Source organism: Mustela nivalis (assembly GCF_964662115.1).
Source record: "Mustela nivalis genome assembly, chromosome: 1".
In the NCBI taxonomy this organism is placed as follows: Eukaryota; Metazoa; Chordata; class Mammalia; order Carnivora; family Mustelidae; genus Mustela; species Mustela nivalis.
Window position 1 is genome coordinate 201,732,818 of NC_139020.1, and position 19,526 is coordinate 201,752,343.

At 47.6% G+C, this 19,526-nt stretch overlaps 1 protein-coding gene across 2 annotated transcripts in view; it reads right to left on the bottom strand.

Annotated features, from left to right (window-relative positions):
• The window catches only part of UPF1 (UPF1 RNA helicase and ATPase), a 37,876-nt gene extending 25,127 nt beyond the window's left edge, over positions 1-12,749 (bottom strand). The window contains exon 1 of one of the 2 annotated variants that reach the window (XM_082706844.1): positions 12,078-12,749. In XM_082706844.1, coding sequence (XP_082562970.1) covers positions 12,078-12,308 — 231 coding nt within the window. In that variant the 5' untranslated portion in view covers positions 12,309-12,749. The remainder of the gene's footprint in view (positions 1-12,077) is intronic. The other variant, XM_082706843.1, reaches the window with a different exon arrangement.
• Positions 12,750-19,526: the final 6,777 nt, after the last annotated feature.

Sequence of the window (19,526 nt, forward strand, 5' to 3'; positions counted from 1 at the left end):
GGAAATTGCAGTGGTGAATTTGGGTTAAGTAGGGGGTCAACATCTTTGTCTATTATGGTCTCAGCCCAGACCCGAACCCCATTTCACAGCTTCTGCCACTACTTTAATGTGCTTTTTTCATGTAGGCAACAACTAGGTTAAATGGAAGAAAACTAGACTTTGTTTGAAAAAAGAAAAATCAAAATCAACTTTTGAATTTTAATGCAAAGATGGTGCTGTAACATAATTACAAGCACTTCTTTGGGAATCCCTGATCTCTTTTTAAAACTGTGTGCAAACCACTGTAACCACTTTTTTTTTTTTTTTAAGATTTTATTTATTTATTTCTCAAGAGTGAGCACAGGCAGACAGAGTGGCAGGCAGAGGCAGAGGGAGAAGCAGGCTCCCCGCTGAGCAAGGAACCCGATGCAGGACTCGATCCCAGGACCCTGGGATCACAACCTGAGCCGAAAGGCAGCCGCTTAACCAACTGAGCCACCCAGGCATCCCAACTGTAACCACTTTTAAGTGCACAGCTCAGTGGCATTAAGTACATTCATATTATTCTGCAACCATCATCACCATCCTTCTCCAGCACTTTTCCATCTGCCTAATTTTCATCTGTCCCCATTAAACACCAGCTCCTCATTCCCCTCCCCTAGCCCCCAGAGCCCACCATTCTAACTTCTGTCTCTGTGAATGTGACTACCCTAGAGACACCATATAAATGTCTCATAGTTTGTCTTTTGTGACTGGCTTGTTTCAAATAGCACAATGTCCTCAACACTCATCCATGTTTTATGTAGCAGGTGTCAGAATTTCCTTTTTTAAGGCTGGGGCACCTGGGTGGCTCTGTCAGTTAAGCATCTGACTCTTGATTTCAGCTCAGGTCATGATCTTAGGGGTGTGAGATCAAGCCCCATGTCAGGCTCCGAGCTGGGTGTGCAGCCTGCTTGAGATTCTCTCTCTCTACCTTTCCATCTTCTCCCCCCACTGCTGCACATATGTGCTCTCTCTCAAAAAAAAAAATAAATAAATAAAAAAATTTTTTTTTCCTTTTTTAAGGCTGAGTAACATTTCACTAAATAGACACAAATTTTGTTTATCCATTTATTCTTCAGTAGGCTCTTGGGTTTCTTCCACCTTTTGGCTGCTCTGAACATGGTATACAAAGACCAAGTCCCCACTTTCAATTTTGGGGATATGCCCAGAAGTGAGCTTGCCAGATCTTATGGTAATTCTCTGTGTAACTTTTTAAAAGAAACTGCCATAGTATTTTCCACAGAAGCTACATTATTCTCCATTCCCACCCACGGTGCACAAGGATTACAAATTTCTCCACAGCCTCTTCAATACCCATTATCATTTTTGTTTGTTCTTAAATAGCCATCCTAGTGAATGCAAGGTGATGTCTCTCATCGGTTTTGATCTGCATTTCTCTGATAAAGAATGAAACTGAGCATCTCTTCATCTGTTTGTTGGCCACCTGTGTATCTCCTTTGGAAAAAAGAAGTCCTTTGCCCATTTTTAATCGACTGTTTGATTTTTTGAGTTGTGCTCTGAAATTCTGATAGTTGGCCATCACTTCAAAAAGTCACCTCTCTGTTTCACAACACTTCTCCTGACACATGCAGTGGAAACACTAGTGTGAGGCCACCCGCAGGGGTCACTCCTGGTGTGACTGTGCCCAGGCACACTCACTGGTTGTTTTTCCGAAACTCTGTAGCCAAGTTATGGCACCTGGATTTCACCTTAACAGCAGTGAAGGAAGTACACATATCACAATACAGAAGGCAGCAATTAGAAACCGACATTTGTGACCCCTTAAACCCAATAAACTGGTTTATCAAGTATTTGAGGTAACAGAGTTTTTAAGAATATTATGAAACTTGAACTTCTTTTTACTTGATCTGAAACTATTCTTTCCATAGCTTTGGTAACCTGAGCTTGGATAAATGGGTATTGACATCTTCTATGACTTAACTTTGATCAGCTTTCACCTTTCCAAAGAGAAATGTGCTACTTTTCCAATCTAATCTCAGCAGAAAAACTCCGTAAAACCTAGGATCAACAGAGGGCTAAGGTAGTCCAGTAAGGAATTAGCATGCAGGACCCCCCCCCTCAAGCTCAAAATGGTACTTACATTTTTTAATGGTTGGATTAAATAACTAATAATATCCTCAATGTTGCCTCTTGTCCCACAAAGTCTAGAATATTTACTATTTAGTCCTTTAAGAAAATGTTAACAGATTCCTTGTCTAAAACAACTCATAAAATTTTTTACCAGGCTGCATAAGCTTTTACATATAAATAAATGCCCTTGGTGATATCTGAATACTTACCTCCCTGAAATAACAGAATTAGTACCTAGAGTAATATAGAAAGTGCACACCACCCAGGGGCCCTTTTTCAATCCACTCCTGCCCCGTTTGGGCCTCAGCTCCTAGTTCACCTCCCCTCCTCAGGGGGAGGCATGAACCAGCAGAGAACACATCCTGACCAGCCACGTGAAGGGGCTCCCTGTACAACACCACACCCCTTCCGATTAATAAGGGGCAGGAAATTTGGGTCTGCTCTCAGAACTCTTGGGAGACAACATGATACAGATATAAGGTCAGGTAGACTTTCCACACCTCTCTAAAGCTGGGGAGGCTGGAGAGAAGAGTCCAGATTTCCCAAGGCCCAGTAGCCCTGTAGCCTCCTGGTTGGGAAGCGTGTACATGCGCCCCCCCCCCCCATCCACACACCCACTTCCAGCTCCCACTCAGCCCCACTCCTCCCCAGCTATGATCTGGCCACAATACAAACTGACTTCTACAGCTGGCTTGTTAGTTTCTCCCTCTACTCTTTGGAAAGTTTTAAGATAAACATTAACTTCTAAAATACATTTGACCTTAGAAACTATAATTAAATTAGTTAAAACAAAGCACTAGAGAGTGCCCAGCACAGAGAAGGTCCACAACCCATGCCAGGTGACATGATGGGAGGACAGAAGGGACCTTGTCCTCTGAGGTTATCAACCTTGCACTTCCAGCCAGGACCCCAGTGCCTGCTAAACTGAAGGACAGGACCATTCCCATCCCACCAAAGGCAAAGCCTGCCTCCAGGCACCACATCACTGGGAAAAGGAGTCCCTCTTCACCTCTGCTCTGCGTACTATTTGAAGTAATGAGTTGATCAAGGCCTGCAGACACTCTCTGCCAGGGACTGTTTCATACAACTGACTACAGAACTCAGACTGTGCACAGCAGAGTAATAGGAAGAGAGGTCACATCAGACCCACAGAGGAAAAGCATGTAAATTCAAAAATTACTCCTAAATGTGCTGGTAAGAACTTTTAGGCTACAGATTTTTACGCCAAAAGTACTGTACCACTCAGAAAGAAATGGATCTTTCACAGTCCCTCAGTCCCTGAGTCTGCCAGTGCCACAGGGTCTTTGCACTCACTGTCCCTTGACTTCTGCATGGCTGGCTCTCAGTTCTTTGGATCTCAGTGCACAGGGCATCTCCTAGGGAGGCCTCCCCTGACCCATGTGGGGCCCCATAGCAAGTGTCCCTGCTATCACCCCAGCATCCACACCCCAGGAGGCCCTCATAGTGTAGGCTGTATCTTCACATCCAAAAGCCTAAAGGCTGGAATATAAAATAATTCATCAAGTATTCTTTTATCCCAAGGTTTAAATAAAGAATGGGAAATCACCTTTCCCTCAGTGTGGCCCAAGGTAGGGGGGCAGTGGCAGAACCCCTGAGCCTCCCCTCAGGAAAAGGCTAATAACAGAAGTTTTGGCCTCCCCCTAGTTTCTGAGAAAGTTTCAAAACTACAGAGAATGAACACCTCACACGCCTATCACCTGGATCCACCAGTCACTCATATTTTGCCATACTTGCTTTACACACACACGTTTATCTTCCCAATGCATTTCAGAGTCACAGGCCCCAAGACAAGCACTTTCTCCACACAATCACAAGCCTCCCACTCAGGAATAATACTGATGAACCGACAGAATACTGCTATCTAATAAGCATAGTCACAATTCCCCAATGTCCACAAGTCCTAATGTCCTTTATAGTTTTTTACATTCAAGACCTGTTATGTCTCTTTAGCCTTCAATTCATTAGTTTTAACCACATGTAATGGCTGAGAGTCAACCATTTCTGACCCACAAAGATGACGTCACATGGTCCCACTTGAGAGAGTGGTCCCCAGGTTCTAGATGAAAAGGATCTTCAGGGACACCTGGGTGGCTCAGTCAGTTAAGCGTTTGCTCAGGTCATCACCCAGCATGGGCGGGGGGGGGGGGGGGAGAGTTCCCTGCTTGGGCGAGGGGAGCCTGCTTCTCTCTCTCCCTTTGCCACCCCCCCCTGCTTGTGCTCAGTCACTGACAAATAAATAAAATCTTAAGAAAGAAAGAAGGTGGGCGCCTGGGTGGCTCAGTGGGTTAAAGCCACTGCTTTCGGCCAGGTCATGTGGGATCGAGCCTGCATCAGGCTCTCTGCTCAGCAGGGAACCTGCTTCCCTTCCTCTCTCTCTGCCTGCCTCTCTGCCTACTTGTGATCTGTCAAATAAATAAATAAAATCTTTAAAAAAAAAAAAAAAAGGAAAGAAACAAAGAGGAAAGGAAAGGGAAAAGGATCTTCACTGGCCTCTCCCTTTATAGTGGACCCTTTCTCTGGTCAGCATGCTGAGTTCAGCCCTATAGCTCATTTCAAAGTATCCTTGACATGTCCAAAGTATCCCCAGCTCATCCTGGGCTGCCCCTGCCTGCCCAGCCCTGGGGATCACCACTCTCAAAGGAGCCCACTCCACACCTGCAGGGAGCAGCCAGGGTGTGATGGGGGTTCAGTCCAAAAACCAGGATACTTCACAGGACAATGACCCAGACTGAACCCCACCTCAGGGGTGTTAAAGGAAGAGGAAGGGGCTGCCCTGGAGAGCGGGACCAGGAGACAAGACAATCACATTAATACTGGACCTCACAAAGAACCAGACCAAGCCAAGCCATTTTCTGACTAGTGAGAATGTGACTGTGGAGTCAGGGAAACCCCATGTATTAGATGATCCCAGAAAAACTACTGTCGTGCTGTTCCTCTGACAACAGCAGTGCTGTGAGAGAAAGATGCTTTTTTTTTTTTAATTTTTAAGATTTTATTTATTTATTTAACATAGACACAGTGAGAGAGGGAGGGGGAGTGGGAGAGGCAGAAGCAGGCTCCCTGCTGTGCAGAGAGCCCAACAGGGTGCTCAATCCCAGGACCCTGGGATCATGACCTGAGCTGAAGGCAGACACTTAACCGACTGAACCACACAGGTGCCCTGAAAGATGCCTTTCGTTTCTAGAATTGTGTGCTAAATACAATAGGTCACAGTGACTGGATATCACTAACTCATATGGCTCAACCTCAGAAGGAAGGGTGAAATGGTGAGATGGATTTGCTTTAGAAGAGAAATGGGGAGAGGCAAATCTTCACAACCGCTGAACTAAGGAAATGGGTATCAGGCTTACGGAGAATTCATAATCAACATTTTTACACAATACGACTGGACAAGGTGGCCTCCTGGAATCCAGGTTAACTCCATGGAGCCACACACTCAAAAAGAGTAACGGAAAACAAGCACAGCTCTGACGAAACACCTTCCAGTCTAGGATACGGAAGGCCACCTCCCCAGATTCACTGTCATCCCGGCAGCTGAGCTCTGCAAAGAGCTAAGCAGAGGGGAAGGTTGTGACAAAGAGCTGCGCACAGAGCTCAACAAGCCTCCTATGTCTAGAAGCCATCCTGGCAACAGTCTGCAGGGATCCTTAGAAGCCTGGCTTGCCTCGGTAGTCCAGCTCACAAGCTGCTACCAGACTGACACATATGAATGGCACAATGACCCTTTCCCAGCCATGGGGTCCCAGGACTTAGGACCTCGGTATTTATCAGAGGTAGCAGGGTTCTGTTCTCAACAACAGCTCCTCTGTCAAGAAGAGTTCAAAGCACCCCCCTCCAAGAGGGGGACTCTGAGACCTGGAAAGGAACACCAAAGACTCAGCCAGACTCGCTGCCCTTCTGCACCTTCTAGGCTACATTCTGTTCTGGGTCCCACTGAGCAGAGCTGGATGTCAGGACCCTTCTCTGTAGTCAGGACTACTGCCCACCACCAAAAGACCACCCTGCCACGGTGACCACCCCAACTGCCCCCCCAGCTGAGAGCCACAGCCCAGAATCTGCCCCCTCCAGCCTCTGTACGTGCTTCCCTTGGTGGGGTCACTTGCCCTTCCTCTCAGGGCAGTGCCTCCAAAGGCTCCGCTAACCAGAAGCACCGCCCCACACCTCCCATCAGAGGAGAGCCCTGCCTCACCCTTGGGGGGGCCTGATGAAAACCACACACAGAAACTCATGTCTGCTCTAGCTATAATTCCTTCTGAGGACTCAGGGCCAACAGGGTATCCAGAATAGTGAACCTGTCCCAGGAGGAGTGGCCACTCTGGCCATCTGGCAGAGTGGTAGCTCATGCACACACACTAGCGCACATGGGCAAACATCTGAGCACCATGCCACTCTGCCTGCACTCCCCTCTGGCCTTACCCACACTCTGCTGTGTCGACCCACCATCTAAGGGCCCTTTCTCCAAGAAGTGAGGTCCCAGCACTTCCACAGCTCCATGAGGCCCCACGATTCAGCCCAAGCCCCTTGGCATGGCATCCCTGCCTGTGTCTGCACCCATTCTCCCTCTACACCAAGCCAAGTGTTGGGCCCCATGCTCACTCCTCTTCCTAGGAGGCATGCCTTCCTGAACAACTCAAGGACCACTACTTATAAAAGCTTTCCCTGTGCAGTGCAAACCACTCTCTTTTCTGGGTCCTCATGATCCCTAAGGTCAACTGCAGTCTGGCCAGCACCTGTCATCTCTAACAAAATAACTACAGATGGCAAAGGATTCACTTTGACCTCCAGCCCTCACAGAGCTCAGCAAGGCAAGGAGGTAAGAACTGCGGAGAGCGGCAAGAGCCAAGGACCATGCCAAAGAGGCTGACCTGACAGCCTGTACAGTGGGGACAAGAGTAAACATGAACAGGTATATGAGGGCACCCAGGTTCACCCTGAAAGTAGTGTGGCCAGGCTCAAGTGGAGGGCCCAGCACACAGGGCGGTGAATCTCCCCAACATGTGGCTGGGAATGGCTGAGCACAGGATCACTCCATTTCCCTACCTTAGAGCCACTGAGAATACACTACAAAGATTAACAGGAGCAAAAATGAAGGAGAAGGAAAGAAAAAGAGAAGTGAAGGAGAATCAAAGACAATGAACAACTGTGGGATGATCAAACTCCCCAAATTTACTAGGAAACACTGCTGCACACATACAAACAAGAGACTCTACAGTATGTGATCATGCCTCAATAAAGCTATTAGAAAGATGTCTCCTTTTTGTTGTTGTGGGAGCCAGAAAGAGAACGTTTTTGGTTAATACTGATATTGTAGGGATGCCTAGGTGGCTCAGTGGGTTAAGCCTCTGCCTTCAATTCATGTCATAATCCCAGGGTCCTGGGACTGAGTCCCATATCAGGCTCTCTGCTCAGCAGGGAGCCTGCTCCCCCCCCACCTACTTTTGATCTCTCTGTCATAAACAAATAAAATCTTTAAAAAATATATTGATATTGTACTAGTGTTAATTTTGCCTTCCATCATACTGAATCTGGGTTAAGAAATTGGGGTAAATAAAGTAAGAAGTCATTTTGCTTATGTGACTGACACAGAAGCCCTTCCTCTCCCCTAATCGCCCATAGAGTTCTAACTATCTGGAAACAAACCCAGGAAATCCAATAAGGGGAAAGTGCCGGACGTACACTTGCCAGAGCTCCTGCAAGGTTATCAGCCTTTTATCTCCAATTTTCTCAAGGTGTGCTTATATCACAGCTGAACTGAGTGTTCATGAAACCTGATGGAAAAAGTCACTCAAATTTTTAACTCACCACTTTCAGGAACCCCTGGACTGTATCAAACTCATTCCTCCTCTTCATAAGCTACATGCCAGTAAGCAGAAGATGATCTGTTTACCTAGCCAGTCATAAGTATGTTAGCACAGTACCTTCCACGATGAATTCTGAAGACAGTCACAACTATAGTTCTGAAGACCAAGTAGCAACACTTTAGCCAAGTATCTCACTGCTTAAATAGGAAAAAGAAGCCCAAGTGTATGTACTCAAGACTACAACCGATAGGGACTGGCTCAGTTGGTAGAGCGAGCAATGCTTCACCTCAGGGTCATGAGTTCAAACCCCAAGCTGGGCACGGAGTCTACTTAGAAAAGACTACAAATGATGAGGAGCCTCTGCTGATCTGTTTACCTGTGGATGGCCGCTGGGGCTGTCTCCCATCTGGGGCTCTCACGAACCAAGCAGCTATAAACACTCAAGAGCAGCTCCACGTGTGGACAACTGCCTTTGCTTCTCTGTTGGACCACAGAGGTGGGTATGAACCATTCTACCAGCAAGGTATGAAAGTTCCAAGTGGTTTTCCATCCAGCCTTTTAAAAAATTTGAGCCACTCTTAAGAGTGGGTAGTGGTATCTCCGGGTGGTCTTCAAGTTTCACTTACAATAAACAGTGCAGGCTTAAAGTGTACATTTTATAAACTGACATACATCAATGTATGTAAACACCCACAATCAAGATAATGAACACATCTACCACCAAGTCTCCTTATGCCCTTTGTCATCCCTTCCTCCCCCCCCACCACTGATCTGCTTTCTATTACTACTAGTTAGCTAGCACTTTCTAGAGCTTTTTATGAACAGAATCACAGAGTATACACTTTTTTGGTCACAATACTTTTACTCTGTGTAATTATTCTGAGATGCAGCCACATTACTGTGTGTATCAATATTTTTTTCGTTCTTTCTTTTTCTTTCTTTCTTTTAAAGTCAGGTAGTGTTCCCAACTCAGATTTTTACTGTAATTTCCATATTTGAAAAAAACATGACAGTAGTGACCATCAAAAGGAGATATAACAACTAGACACGGCAGAAGGTTTGTAATACCAGCTATTATGCAAAGCACTTCTGAAATTACCTTTCCTGCCCTTTGAGGGGTAGGGAAATGGCCCAGGAGAGACTTAGATAAGCAAAAGAAAATGGTCCCTGTATCTTAAGACACTTGGCAGGATTTTGTCAGCACTTTTCATCCCAGGATCTCAAGGGCTTTAAGAAATACCAGTTTTACTTCCTAAACAAGAATACAAATGTTCCCTGAAACAAATAATACATATATTAATAAAAAAAAAAAAAGAAAAGAAAAGAAAAGAAAACAAGTGTTATTTGAATGGACTCAGAGCTCAGCAGGAGTCACCCAGGCCTGCCATTCTCCTACTCTGGCAGGGACACACATTCCGCCTCTAAACAAACTTTCAGGTAAAACCAACTAAGCAAAACTGGTATCAAATGTGGCTGCATGCTGGGAAATAGTCTGGCAGCTCCTGGAAGGGTCACGCACAGAGGTACCACACAACCCAGCAAACTCACCTACCGCCGCACAGAAACTTGCACATGAATGTCCACAGCAGCATTACCTATAACAACTAAAGGCAGAAACAACCCAAATGTTCACCATCAGGTAAGCGGATCAACAGAATGTAGTCTGTCTGTACTATGAAATACTATTCAGTCCCAGCAAGAAATGGGAGTAGATTCGTGTTACACCACAGATGAACCTTGAAACATGTTCAGTGAAAAGAAGCCAGACACAGAAGACCACACATTATCATTTATAGCAAATGTCCACAGTAGATAAACCCGAGACATTAAGATTAGTGCTTGTTTCGCATTGGAGAAGGCAGGACGAACAGGCTAAGAGGTGTGGGTTTCTTTTCAGGGTGATGAAAATGTCCAAATATTGATTATGGAGATGGCTGCACACCTGTGAATTACTAAAAGGTACTGAACTGTACACTCTAAATGGGCAAACCCTATGGTCTATGAATTCTATCTTACGAAAGCTGTGAAACAAAAGGGGATGCACAGCATTTGGTAAGTCACAGCCACTCACCCAGTAAGATAAAATCAAAAGGCATTCAGAATGGGTTTTTTGAGTCTTTCTGAAAGCCCCATCATACCATCAGCTACACAGCCAACTCCTGAGGACAAATAAGGAAAATCCCAGATGTTGTAGGCAGCCAATGCCACCAACTGGCACAGGAGATACTCAACTTTTTTCCATTTTCCAATTCTATTCAGACTTTTCTGTCCCCAAATTCAGGGCCTTCTCTTGTGATTACAAATGTAATTACTCCCATTTCCCAAACACAAGAGGTAGGCTATAGGTGAGTGGGTCATCAGAGTTAACTAAAGGTAAGGAAGGATAAAGCCTTCTGATGTCATCAGAACTCAAGTGAGCTCAACTCAACATCTACCTACAGTGGAGAGTTTTAAGGTCTTACTTTACACAGCTCAGTGTCCAGGTGCAGAAAAACAGATCATTTCAACTTAAAGAGAAGGACACACCCTGCAATTAATTGCACACAGAATGCAAGGAACAAAACTTGAAGTCAGAGCTGCTGTATTACATTAGTTACAGTTTAAAAAGAATTTCCAATAGAACAATTACCTTTCCCATTCCTGAGCTGCTATGAATCATGGCACACTGCTCAACTGAGAGCTCTTTCTCCTCAGCCTTCTAGACAAGTTATAGACAGCGCTATCTGGTCCACCTAAACATGAGTCCAGATTTCGTGTATGTTTAAAAACAACAAAAATGAAACTCCTATACTCCCTTTTCACAGCTGTGGAAACAAGAGAGGTCTACAGAGTATGAAACTACAGGTGTTGTTATGAGCCTCCAACAGCTCATTGATTTCTCCAGGCAAACTCTCCGGACTCTACCTTCCTCCACCATATGTAAACCAAACTGAAAAAGCATACATACTTGCACACCTGTCTCCCTGATGCTCCGCCCATCAGGCATCTATTTTTAAGGAATCTGGGGTTAGAATGAGTCAAATGTTTTCTGCTTCTATTAGGGGCTAAAAGAAAATCTAAGTGGGTGGTCTACCCACGGGAGTGACTCAATCAACTAGAATGCAAGCCCTCCCAGAGTCTGAGCTCACTGTGGCTGAGATGGGGTGGCTCCCCCAGCCCTGACAGTGGGTCCTCCTGCCAAGACACTCCTGTGACAAGGGATCCCAGCGGAAGACACCAGTCAGTTCCCTCTGCATCTTCAGGGCAAGGGCCTAGGTTCAAGAAGACTGAGCGTGATACTTCCCATAACACATACCCAAACTTAAAATACTTAAGTAGCTTTCCCTAAACATTCACATCACTGAAAACAAACTGTCCAACGTGGCAGTACCATTTATGTAAAACCCACTATCACTGCCCCACTGGAGGAAAAAACTCAAGCCTAACTTTTCCAAGGCAGGGCTGTAGAGTTACATAACAGGTCGGTTTCAGCAACAGGCAATGCAAGGAGGAAAAACAAAACGCAACCTGTCTCTCGAATAATCTCAGTAGTTACCGCGTATGAGCTTCTCCACTGGAGGAAAAAATTCCGTTTCTGCTCTGGGAGCTTCGACCCTCCCCTCTCCAGCGTCCCCGAGCCCGGGTAAATTTGAACCCGTGGCTCAACGGGCATGATTAGGGGGGTGGGGGAACCACAGGTGGGGGGTGGGGCAGGGAGGACGAATCCGCCACAAGGGGAACGGGGCAGATCACCACCCGGGGAGCCGGCATGAGCAAGGCACGAACCCAGCAGGAGGGAAACCCGGAGAGAGATCACCTCCGACCTGGCCAGGGACAGACCGAGGGCAGGTCACCTCGGACACGCCCGGAAGGGACTTCGGGCTGGTGACCTAAGACGCGGCCTGAGATCGTCTTGAGCAAATCACCCGGCCCGAACCAGAGCCGGACTCTAAACAGATCTACCTGGGCCCGGCTGAAGACCGAGAACCTAGGCAGGTTACTCCGGACCCGGCTGGAATGGGGGGACCCGGGGAAGGTCAGCCCGGGCCTGAGTGGAAGACCAGGGACAGGTTACTCCGGACCCGGCCAGAGTGTGGGACCCGGGGAAAGTTCCCGGGCGCCGAGGCCCGGCCCGGGCTTCCGGCGCCGCCATGTGCAGCTCACCTGCGCGTCCAGCTGTCCGGCCGCAGCTCCCGCGCCCGCGCCAACCGGGCCGCCCGCGCCACCTCCTCCGGGGCCGCCGGGGCCACCCGGGGGCGTCTGCGTCTGGCTAGGGAGAGTGAAGTCGGTGAACTCGAACTCTGAGCCCTGTGTGTCGGCGCCAAGCAGCTCGGCTTCCTCGGTGTCCAGGAAGGTGAGCGTCTGAGAACTGGGCCCGTACGCCTCCACGCTCATGGTGCCGCCGAGTAGGGCCCTCAGACCGGCTCCCCGCCGCACTCGAGCCCGCCGCCGCGCTGAGGCCTAGGCCGCAGGCTTCGAGGTGCTGCCGCCGCCGCGCCCACGCTCCTAAACCGGACTGAAACGCCTGCCGCGGCGCGAGCCGGGACAAAAGCCACGCGTGCCAAGGCGCCGCTGCCGCCGAGCCCCTCAGAGCCGCTTCTCCCCTCGGAGCCGCCCGCCGCTCGCAGCCCCCGGCAGGAACCGCCGCCGCCGCCGCCGCCGCCGCCGCCACCGTCGTGCGCGTGCGCGAGCCCGACGCCGGCGAAGGTGCGCGTGTGCGAGCCCGACGCCGGCGCAGGCGCGCGCGCTCCTCGCGGACGCCTCCAACCGCGCCCGTACGCCCGCAGCCGAGTAGGCCGGCGGAACACCTAGCACGCACGCGCGGGGGGCGGGGCTTTTAACCGCCGTCTCGCCGGCCGCACGAGGACGTGGTCCCGCCCCAACCGCTGCTCAGTGGCGCCCGGCGGCGTGGCTGCGGTGGTTGCTTCCGTAGGGGCGGTGACTGTGCCTCGGCATAATTGAGCACTATCTGGTTGATTTACAAAGGTGGTGTCGGAACACCCAGTTGAGGAGGCTTGGCAGGGACAATGTACCTCCATCTCTGAGAGAAGCTCCCTGCCTCAATTTCCCCATCTGTAAAATGGGGTTGCCTGGCACAGAACCAGTGCTCAGTATTTATTGCTTGAATAAAAGGAATGGGGATAGTCCTTAGTACAGAGCCTGGCTCAGGGTAATGGTGATTGCTGCTGCTTCCAACAATAATCATAATAATAATGTTAACTATTAATATAATAATTATATTAGCTATAATAACATGACATATTGTAATTATTAATTATAACTACATAACTTTTAATCTTACTATTCAGAGGCAGTATATAACAAAGTGATTGGGAGCAATTGTGCGGTGAAATTCAGACCTGGACACTTGCCAGCTGTGTGACTTTGTACACGTGACTTGTCCTCTCTGGCCTAGAATTTCCTTTAAGGAAATACTGTCCATTAAGATGGGATGAAGGGGGCATCTGGGTGGCTCAGTTGGTTAGGCCGTATGATTTCCACCCCAGGTCCTGATCCCTGGGTCCTGGGATCCAGCCCAGTCTCCGGCTCTCTATTCAGTGGGGAGTCTGCTTCTCCCTCTCCTCATCTGCCATTCCTGGCTCCTGGTGCTCTTTCCCACTCACTCACTCTCTCAAATGGGTAAAATCTTTAAAAAAAAAAAAAAAGATGGGATGAAGAGGAGCACCTGACTGTCTCAGTGAATGTAGCTTGTCACTCCATCTCCAGACTGTGAGTTCGAGCCCCATGTTGGGTGTAGAGATTGCTTAAAAATAGAATCTTAAAAAAATAATATTTTTAAAAATGGGATGTAGAATACATGAATTTATTCACTACCTTAAGTATTTATAAAGGAAAATTCCACATGGACAGAGGTTGGCTTTGTTCACATCACACACAGTCTTCCCCAAGGAGAGAATAATGCCACTGCACAGTAAGTGTTCAGTAAAAGTTTGTCCAAGTTCAGCTACTGATTTATGAACTTAACTCGAGGACTCAACTTCCTTTTTTATATAGCGACTCAGAGAACCTCCCCACCTCCGCTTCCCTTTTTGTAGCAAGATTCTGGGGCCCTCTAAATGCTTGAAGTCAGTTCACAGGGCTCCTGGGTTTGCACAGCTACACTAAAATTTCCTGACCCTATTTGGTTCCTCATTTTCCAATATTCCTGTCACTACATGATAAGCGGTTCCTTTTTCTTTCTTTACATCTTCTTCTGGCCTCTTACCATGCATTAATATGTGGTAATATAGTAATTGAATAATTAGGTCCCCAGGAAATCACAGTTTAAGAAGAAATTCCAACAAACCAATGGATGGTTTCAATAAAACACAAAGCCCTCTTTGGAAAATATTCAATTAGATTGATAGAAGCATTTAAAACCCACCTACTAACACCTATCAGTTTAAATGCCTCCTCCTCCCATCCTTTGACCTAGCAATTCCACTTCTAGGAATTTCCTCCTTAATTTCTACATACAGTCACATTTGCAAAATGAAATTTTGGATAATACACTGAAACATTATTTAACATTTAAAAAGTTGATAATGGAGAAATTGTTGGCGGGGAAGACATAGACATATAAAAAACAAATAGCAACAGGACAGCAATAAGCTCTTATCAGTAATTTCTTAAATGTAAATGGATTAAACTCTTCACATCAAAGGCAGTGATTGTCAGACGGCTTTTAAAAAAATGATCCAGGGGTGCCTGGGTGGCTCAGTGGGTTTAGCCTCTGCCTTCGGCTCAGGTCATGGTCTCAGGGTCCTGGGATCCAGCCCCGGATCGAGCCCCATGTTGGGCTCTCTGCTCTGCAGGGAGCCTGCTTCCCCTTCTCTCTCTGCCTACTTCTGATCTCTCTCTCTCTCTCAAATAAATAAATAAAATCTTAAAAAAAAAATGATCCAACTAGGGGTGCCTAGGTAGTTCAGTCAGTTAAGTGTTTGCCTTTGGCTTAGGTCATGATCTCAGGGTCTCTGCTTCTCCCTCTTCCTTTGCCCCTCCCCCTGCTCATGCTCTCTCTCTCAAATAAATAAAGTCTTTTTTTTTTTAAGATTTTATTATTTATTTATCAGAGAGAGAGAGGGAGAGAGAGCGAGCACAGGCAGACAGAATGGCAGGCAGAGGCAGAGGGAGAAGCAGGCTCCCTGCTGAGCAACGAGCCCAATGCGGGACTCGATCCCAAGATGCTGGGATCATGACCCGAGCTGAAGGCAGCTGTTTAACCAACTGAGCCACCCAGGCGTTCCAATAAGGTCTTTTTAAAAAATGGTCCAACTAGATGCTGTCTCAAGAGAGTCACTTTAGACTCAAAAACACAAATAGCTTGGGGCACCTGGGTGGCTGCCTTCAGTTCAGGTCATGATCCCGGGGTCCTGGGATCAAGTCCTGCATCAGGCTCTCTGCTCAGCAGGGAGCCTGCTTCCCCCTCTCTCTCTGCCTGTCTCTCTACCTACCTGTGATCTCTGTCTGTCAAATAAATAAATAAAATCTGAATATAAAAAAAAAAACACAAATAGCTTGAAAGTAGAGGGATAGAAAGAGATAGTCCATGCAAACAAAAACTAAAATAGAGCTGAATTGGCTATACTAATATCAGAAAAAATAAATGCAAGACAAAAATTGTTAAGACAGGGGTGCCTGGGTGGCTCAGTGGGTTAAAGCCTCTGCTTTCGGCTCAGGTCATGATCCCAGGGTCCTGGGATCAAGCCCCGCATCGGGCTCTCTGCTCGGCGGGGAGCCTGCTTCCTCTTCTCTCTCTGCCTGCCTCTCTGCCTACTTGTGATCTCTCTCTGTCGAATAAATAAAATCTTTAAAAAAAAATTGTTAAGACAAAGAACATTATATAACAATAAATGTTTCAATGTATGGGATAAATAAATAAATGGGATAAAATCTAAAGGAGAAATAAACAATTTAATGTTAATTATAGTTTACAATAGAAAAAAGAAGTAAAAAACTTACCAGAGATCGGAATGTTAGAGTGGATTGCTGTTTAAGACCACCTTTAGAGGTTCCAGAGGACACAATTTTCTCTATGACTGTGGGAGCAGGGGTTGGGGAGAGCCCCAGCATCCTTGAGATGAGCTCTCTGATCACTCGTATCTGTAGGCCAGAACTTAGAGTGGCAACTGTGGCCCCTGACTTGGGGAACCTAAATGTAAAGAGAGTAATTGGACTTTGGGGTGGTAGGGACCCAGTGGTGGCCCTCAATTACTAAAGACAAGGTAGGTGTGGTTACCATAACGGATAGCAGAGTCAAAGGAGCAATCAGAAAAGTCTGACCCACAGAATAGTGTGTGGTTTGGTCTAGTTGATCATGGTACTCTCACAGGTGAAATAGATGGGAAACTTACTAAATTCTTATTTGTTCTGTATAAGCAGAGGAACTCTAGATCCAGTGAACAAAAGTCTAACTTGAATCATAAAAACAGAGAGTCATAGCCCCTCAATCAACTTCTAGACGGACTTGAGTCCATTCACAAACCTAAGTCCCTTGAATAAAAGGGAGGCAGGGTCACCTTGAGGAAAGACCCCAGTATACTACTGAAAATTTATACTATCAATCTTTTTCTCAGCCTCCCCCATGGGACCTATGGCCAGCCCTTTACCAGGGTTACTGTGCATTAGGGAAAAGGGAATAATCAGACTTCTCAGGGATTACTGGATGCTGGCTCTATTTATTTACTTACTTACTTACTTATTTTAAGATTTTATTTATTTGTCAGAGAGGGAGAGCACAAGCAGGGGGAGTGGCAGGCAGAGCAGGGAGGGGGAGAAGCAGGCTCCCCGCTGAGCAAGGAGTTCCATATGGGACTTGATCCCAGGACTCTGGGATCATGACCTGAGCCGAAGGCAGATGCTTAACCAACTGAGCCACCCAGGGATCCCTGGACACTGGTTCTAAACTGACACTAATTCCAGGAGACCCAAAACATCACTATTGTCCGCCAGTCAGAGTTGGGCCTTCTGGAGGTGGGTCCAGGGGTCCCCAAACCCATCCTGTGGTTATTTCCCCAGTTCTGGAATACGGTTGGAATAAGTACACTTGGCAGAATCTTTCTATTGGTTCCCCGACCTGTGGAGTAAGGGTTATTATGGGGGGAGGGGGTATAGCAAAGGGAAAGCCACTAGAAATTCTTCCACCTAAGAAAATGGTAAACTGAAGAGACACTCTTGGAATTCCAGAGATCAGTGCTACAACCAAAGACTTAAAAGATGCAGGGGTGGGGATTCTCACTCTATTCCCATTCAACGCTTCTGTGAGGCTTGTGCAGAGGACGGATGGAGCTGGGGGCATGCTGATGGATTACTGCAAGCTCAACCAGGTGGTAATGCTAATTGCAACCGCTCTACCAATGTGGCTTCACTGCTGAAGCAAATGAACACACCCCTTGGTACCTGGTGGGCAGCTCTTGGGCAGGCAAATGTCTTTTTCTCCTATCCTATCCCTAAGGCCCACCAGATGTAGTTTGCTTCCAGCTGGCAAAGCCAGCAGCAAACCTTCCTGGTCCTATCTCAGGGCTGTACCCACTCTCCAGCCTTTATGTCACAATTCAGGTATCAGGCATCCTTCCACGAGATACCACGCAGGGCCATGACATAAGTAGCCTTATGTTGATTGAGCCTAGCAAGGAAGGAGAAAATCCTCTAGGCTTATTGGCAAGACATACAGGAAGATGGGAAGTCAATCTGACAAAATTTCAGGGACCCTCTATCTCAGTGGAATTTCTTTCTTTCTTTTTTTTTTTTAAGATTTTATTTATTCATCTGACAGACAGAGATCACAAGTAGGCAGAGAGGAAGGCGGGGGTGGGAGGGGGGAAGCAGGCTCCCCACTGAGCAGAGAGCCCGATGCGGGGCTCGATCCCAGGACCCTGGGATCATGACCTGAGCCGAAGGCAGAGGCTTCAACCCACTGAGCCACCGAGGCACCCCTCTAAGTGGAATTTCTAGAGTCCCGGCAGTGTGCGGAAATGCCGAGATACCCCTTCTAAGGCGAAGGTTAAGTTGTTGCATCTGTCCCCTACCACAACTGAAAAGGAAGCACAATGCTTAACGGGTCCTTTGATTTTGGAGACAACAGATCCCTCATTTGGGTGTGCTCCTCTGGCTTGTTTACTAGGTGACTCAAAGAACCTAGCTCAAGTTTTGCCACTTGAGCCACGAGGCCGAGCAGTTACGATGGCACTCAAAGTGGCCGTGGCTGGATGGGGAGCTGTAAGAGAATCACAGCACAGGCCCTTAGGATTTCGGTGCAAAGCCTGGCCCTCCTCTGCAGATAAGTCCCCTCCTTTCATGAAACAGCTCTAGGCCTGCTACTGGGCCTTAGTAATGACTGAATACTAAACCACGAGCCACGAAGTTACCACGTGAACCAAGCTACCCACCATGAAGACGATATCGTCTGACACGGCAACCCAGAAAGGTGGATAGGCACAGTAGCCCTCTACCATCAAAGGGACGTGGTGTATATACAAGATCTGGCCCAAGCAGATCCCAGAGGCTCAGGTAAGCCACATGGTCCCCACGTGTCCTCTGCTGCCTTCTCTCTTCTGTATCTGTATCTGTGGCCTCCTGTGAAGGTCATTATGACGGGCTCACAGAGGAAGCCATCTGAGGCCGGGATTCTATAATAGGCAGTCACCCTCGGAAGGGGACAACTGCAACACTACCATCCCTCTGGGGACATCCCAGAAGGGCAAGGGTGAAGGGAAGTGCTCCCAGCCAGCGGCGTTTCAAGCAATGCACTTAGTTGTTCATTTGCTTGGAAGGAGAAATGGCCAAACAGGGAACTTTATACTGATTTATGGGCTGTTGCGGATGGTTTGTTTGGACAGTCAGAGAATTGGAAGGAAGGCGATTGGAAAATTCATGACAAAGAAATCTGGGAAAGCGGTATGTGCATGGACCTCCCGGAATGGGGGTGTGTGTGTGAAGATATTTATGTCCCGAATGAATGCTTACCAAAGAATGACCTCAGCAGAGGAGGGTTTTCAGTCAAGCGGATAGGATAACGGGTTCCATGGATTCCAGCAGCCCCTCTCCCCAGCCACCCCTGCTCTTGCCCAGTGGGCTCGTGAAACATGTGGCCATGCGGCAAGAATGGAGGTTACGCGTGCGCTCAGCAATATGGACTTCCACTCACCAAGGCTAGTCTGGCTGCAGCCATGGCTGGCTGCCGTGTAGCCAAGACCCACATTGAGCCCTCAGTATGGCCCCATTCCCGGACATCATCAGCCAGCCACCTAGTGGTAGGTTGATTAAGGTGGTTCCATTATGGGAAGGATCCACCATCATAGTGTTCCCCACAGCGTTCCTTCAGGCCAAGGAACTTGCTTCCCTGCAAAGAAAGTGTAGCAAGGGACCCATGCATATGGAATTCACTGGTTTTCCCATGTTCCCCACCACCCTGAAGCAGCTGGTTCAGTAGAGCAGTAGAAGAGCCATAGGGAGACTCAGGTACAGGTGGCACTACACTGTAGGACTGGGGCACGTTTCTCTGGGAGGCTGCTTGGGCTTGGAATCAGCGTTCAGTATCGGGGGCTGATTTTCCCCCAACCAGGTTCAAGGATCCAGGAATCAAGGATCTAGGAACTATTACCCCTAGTGACC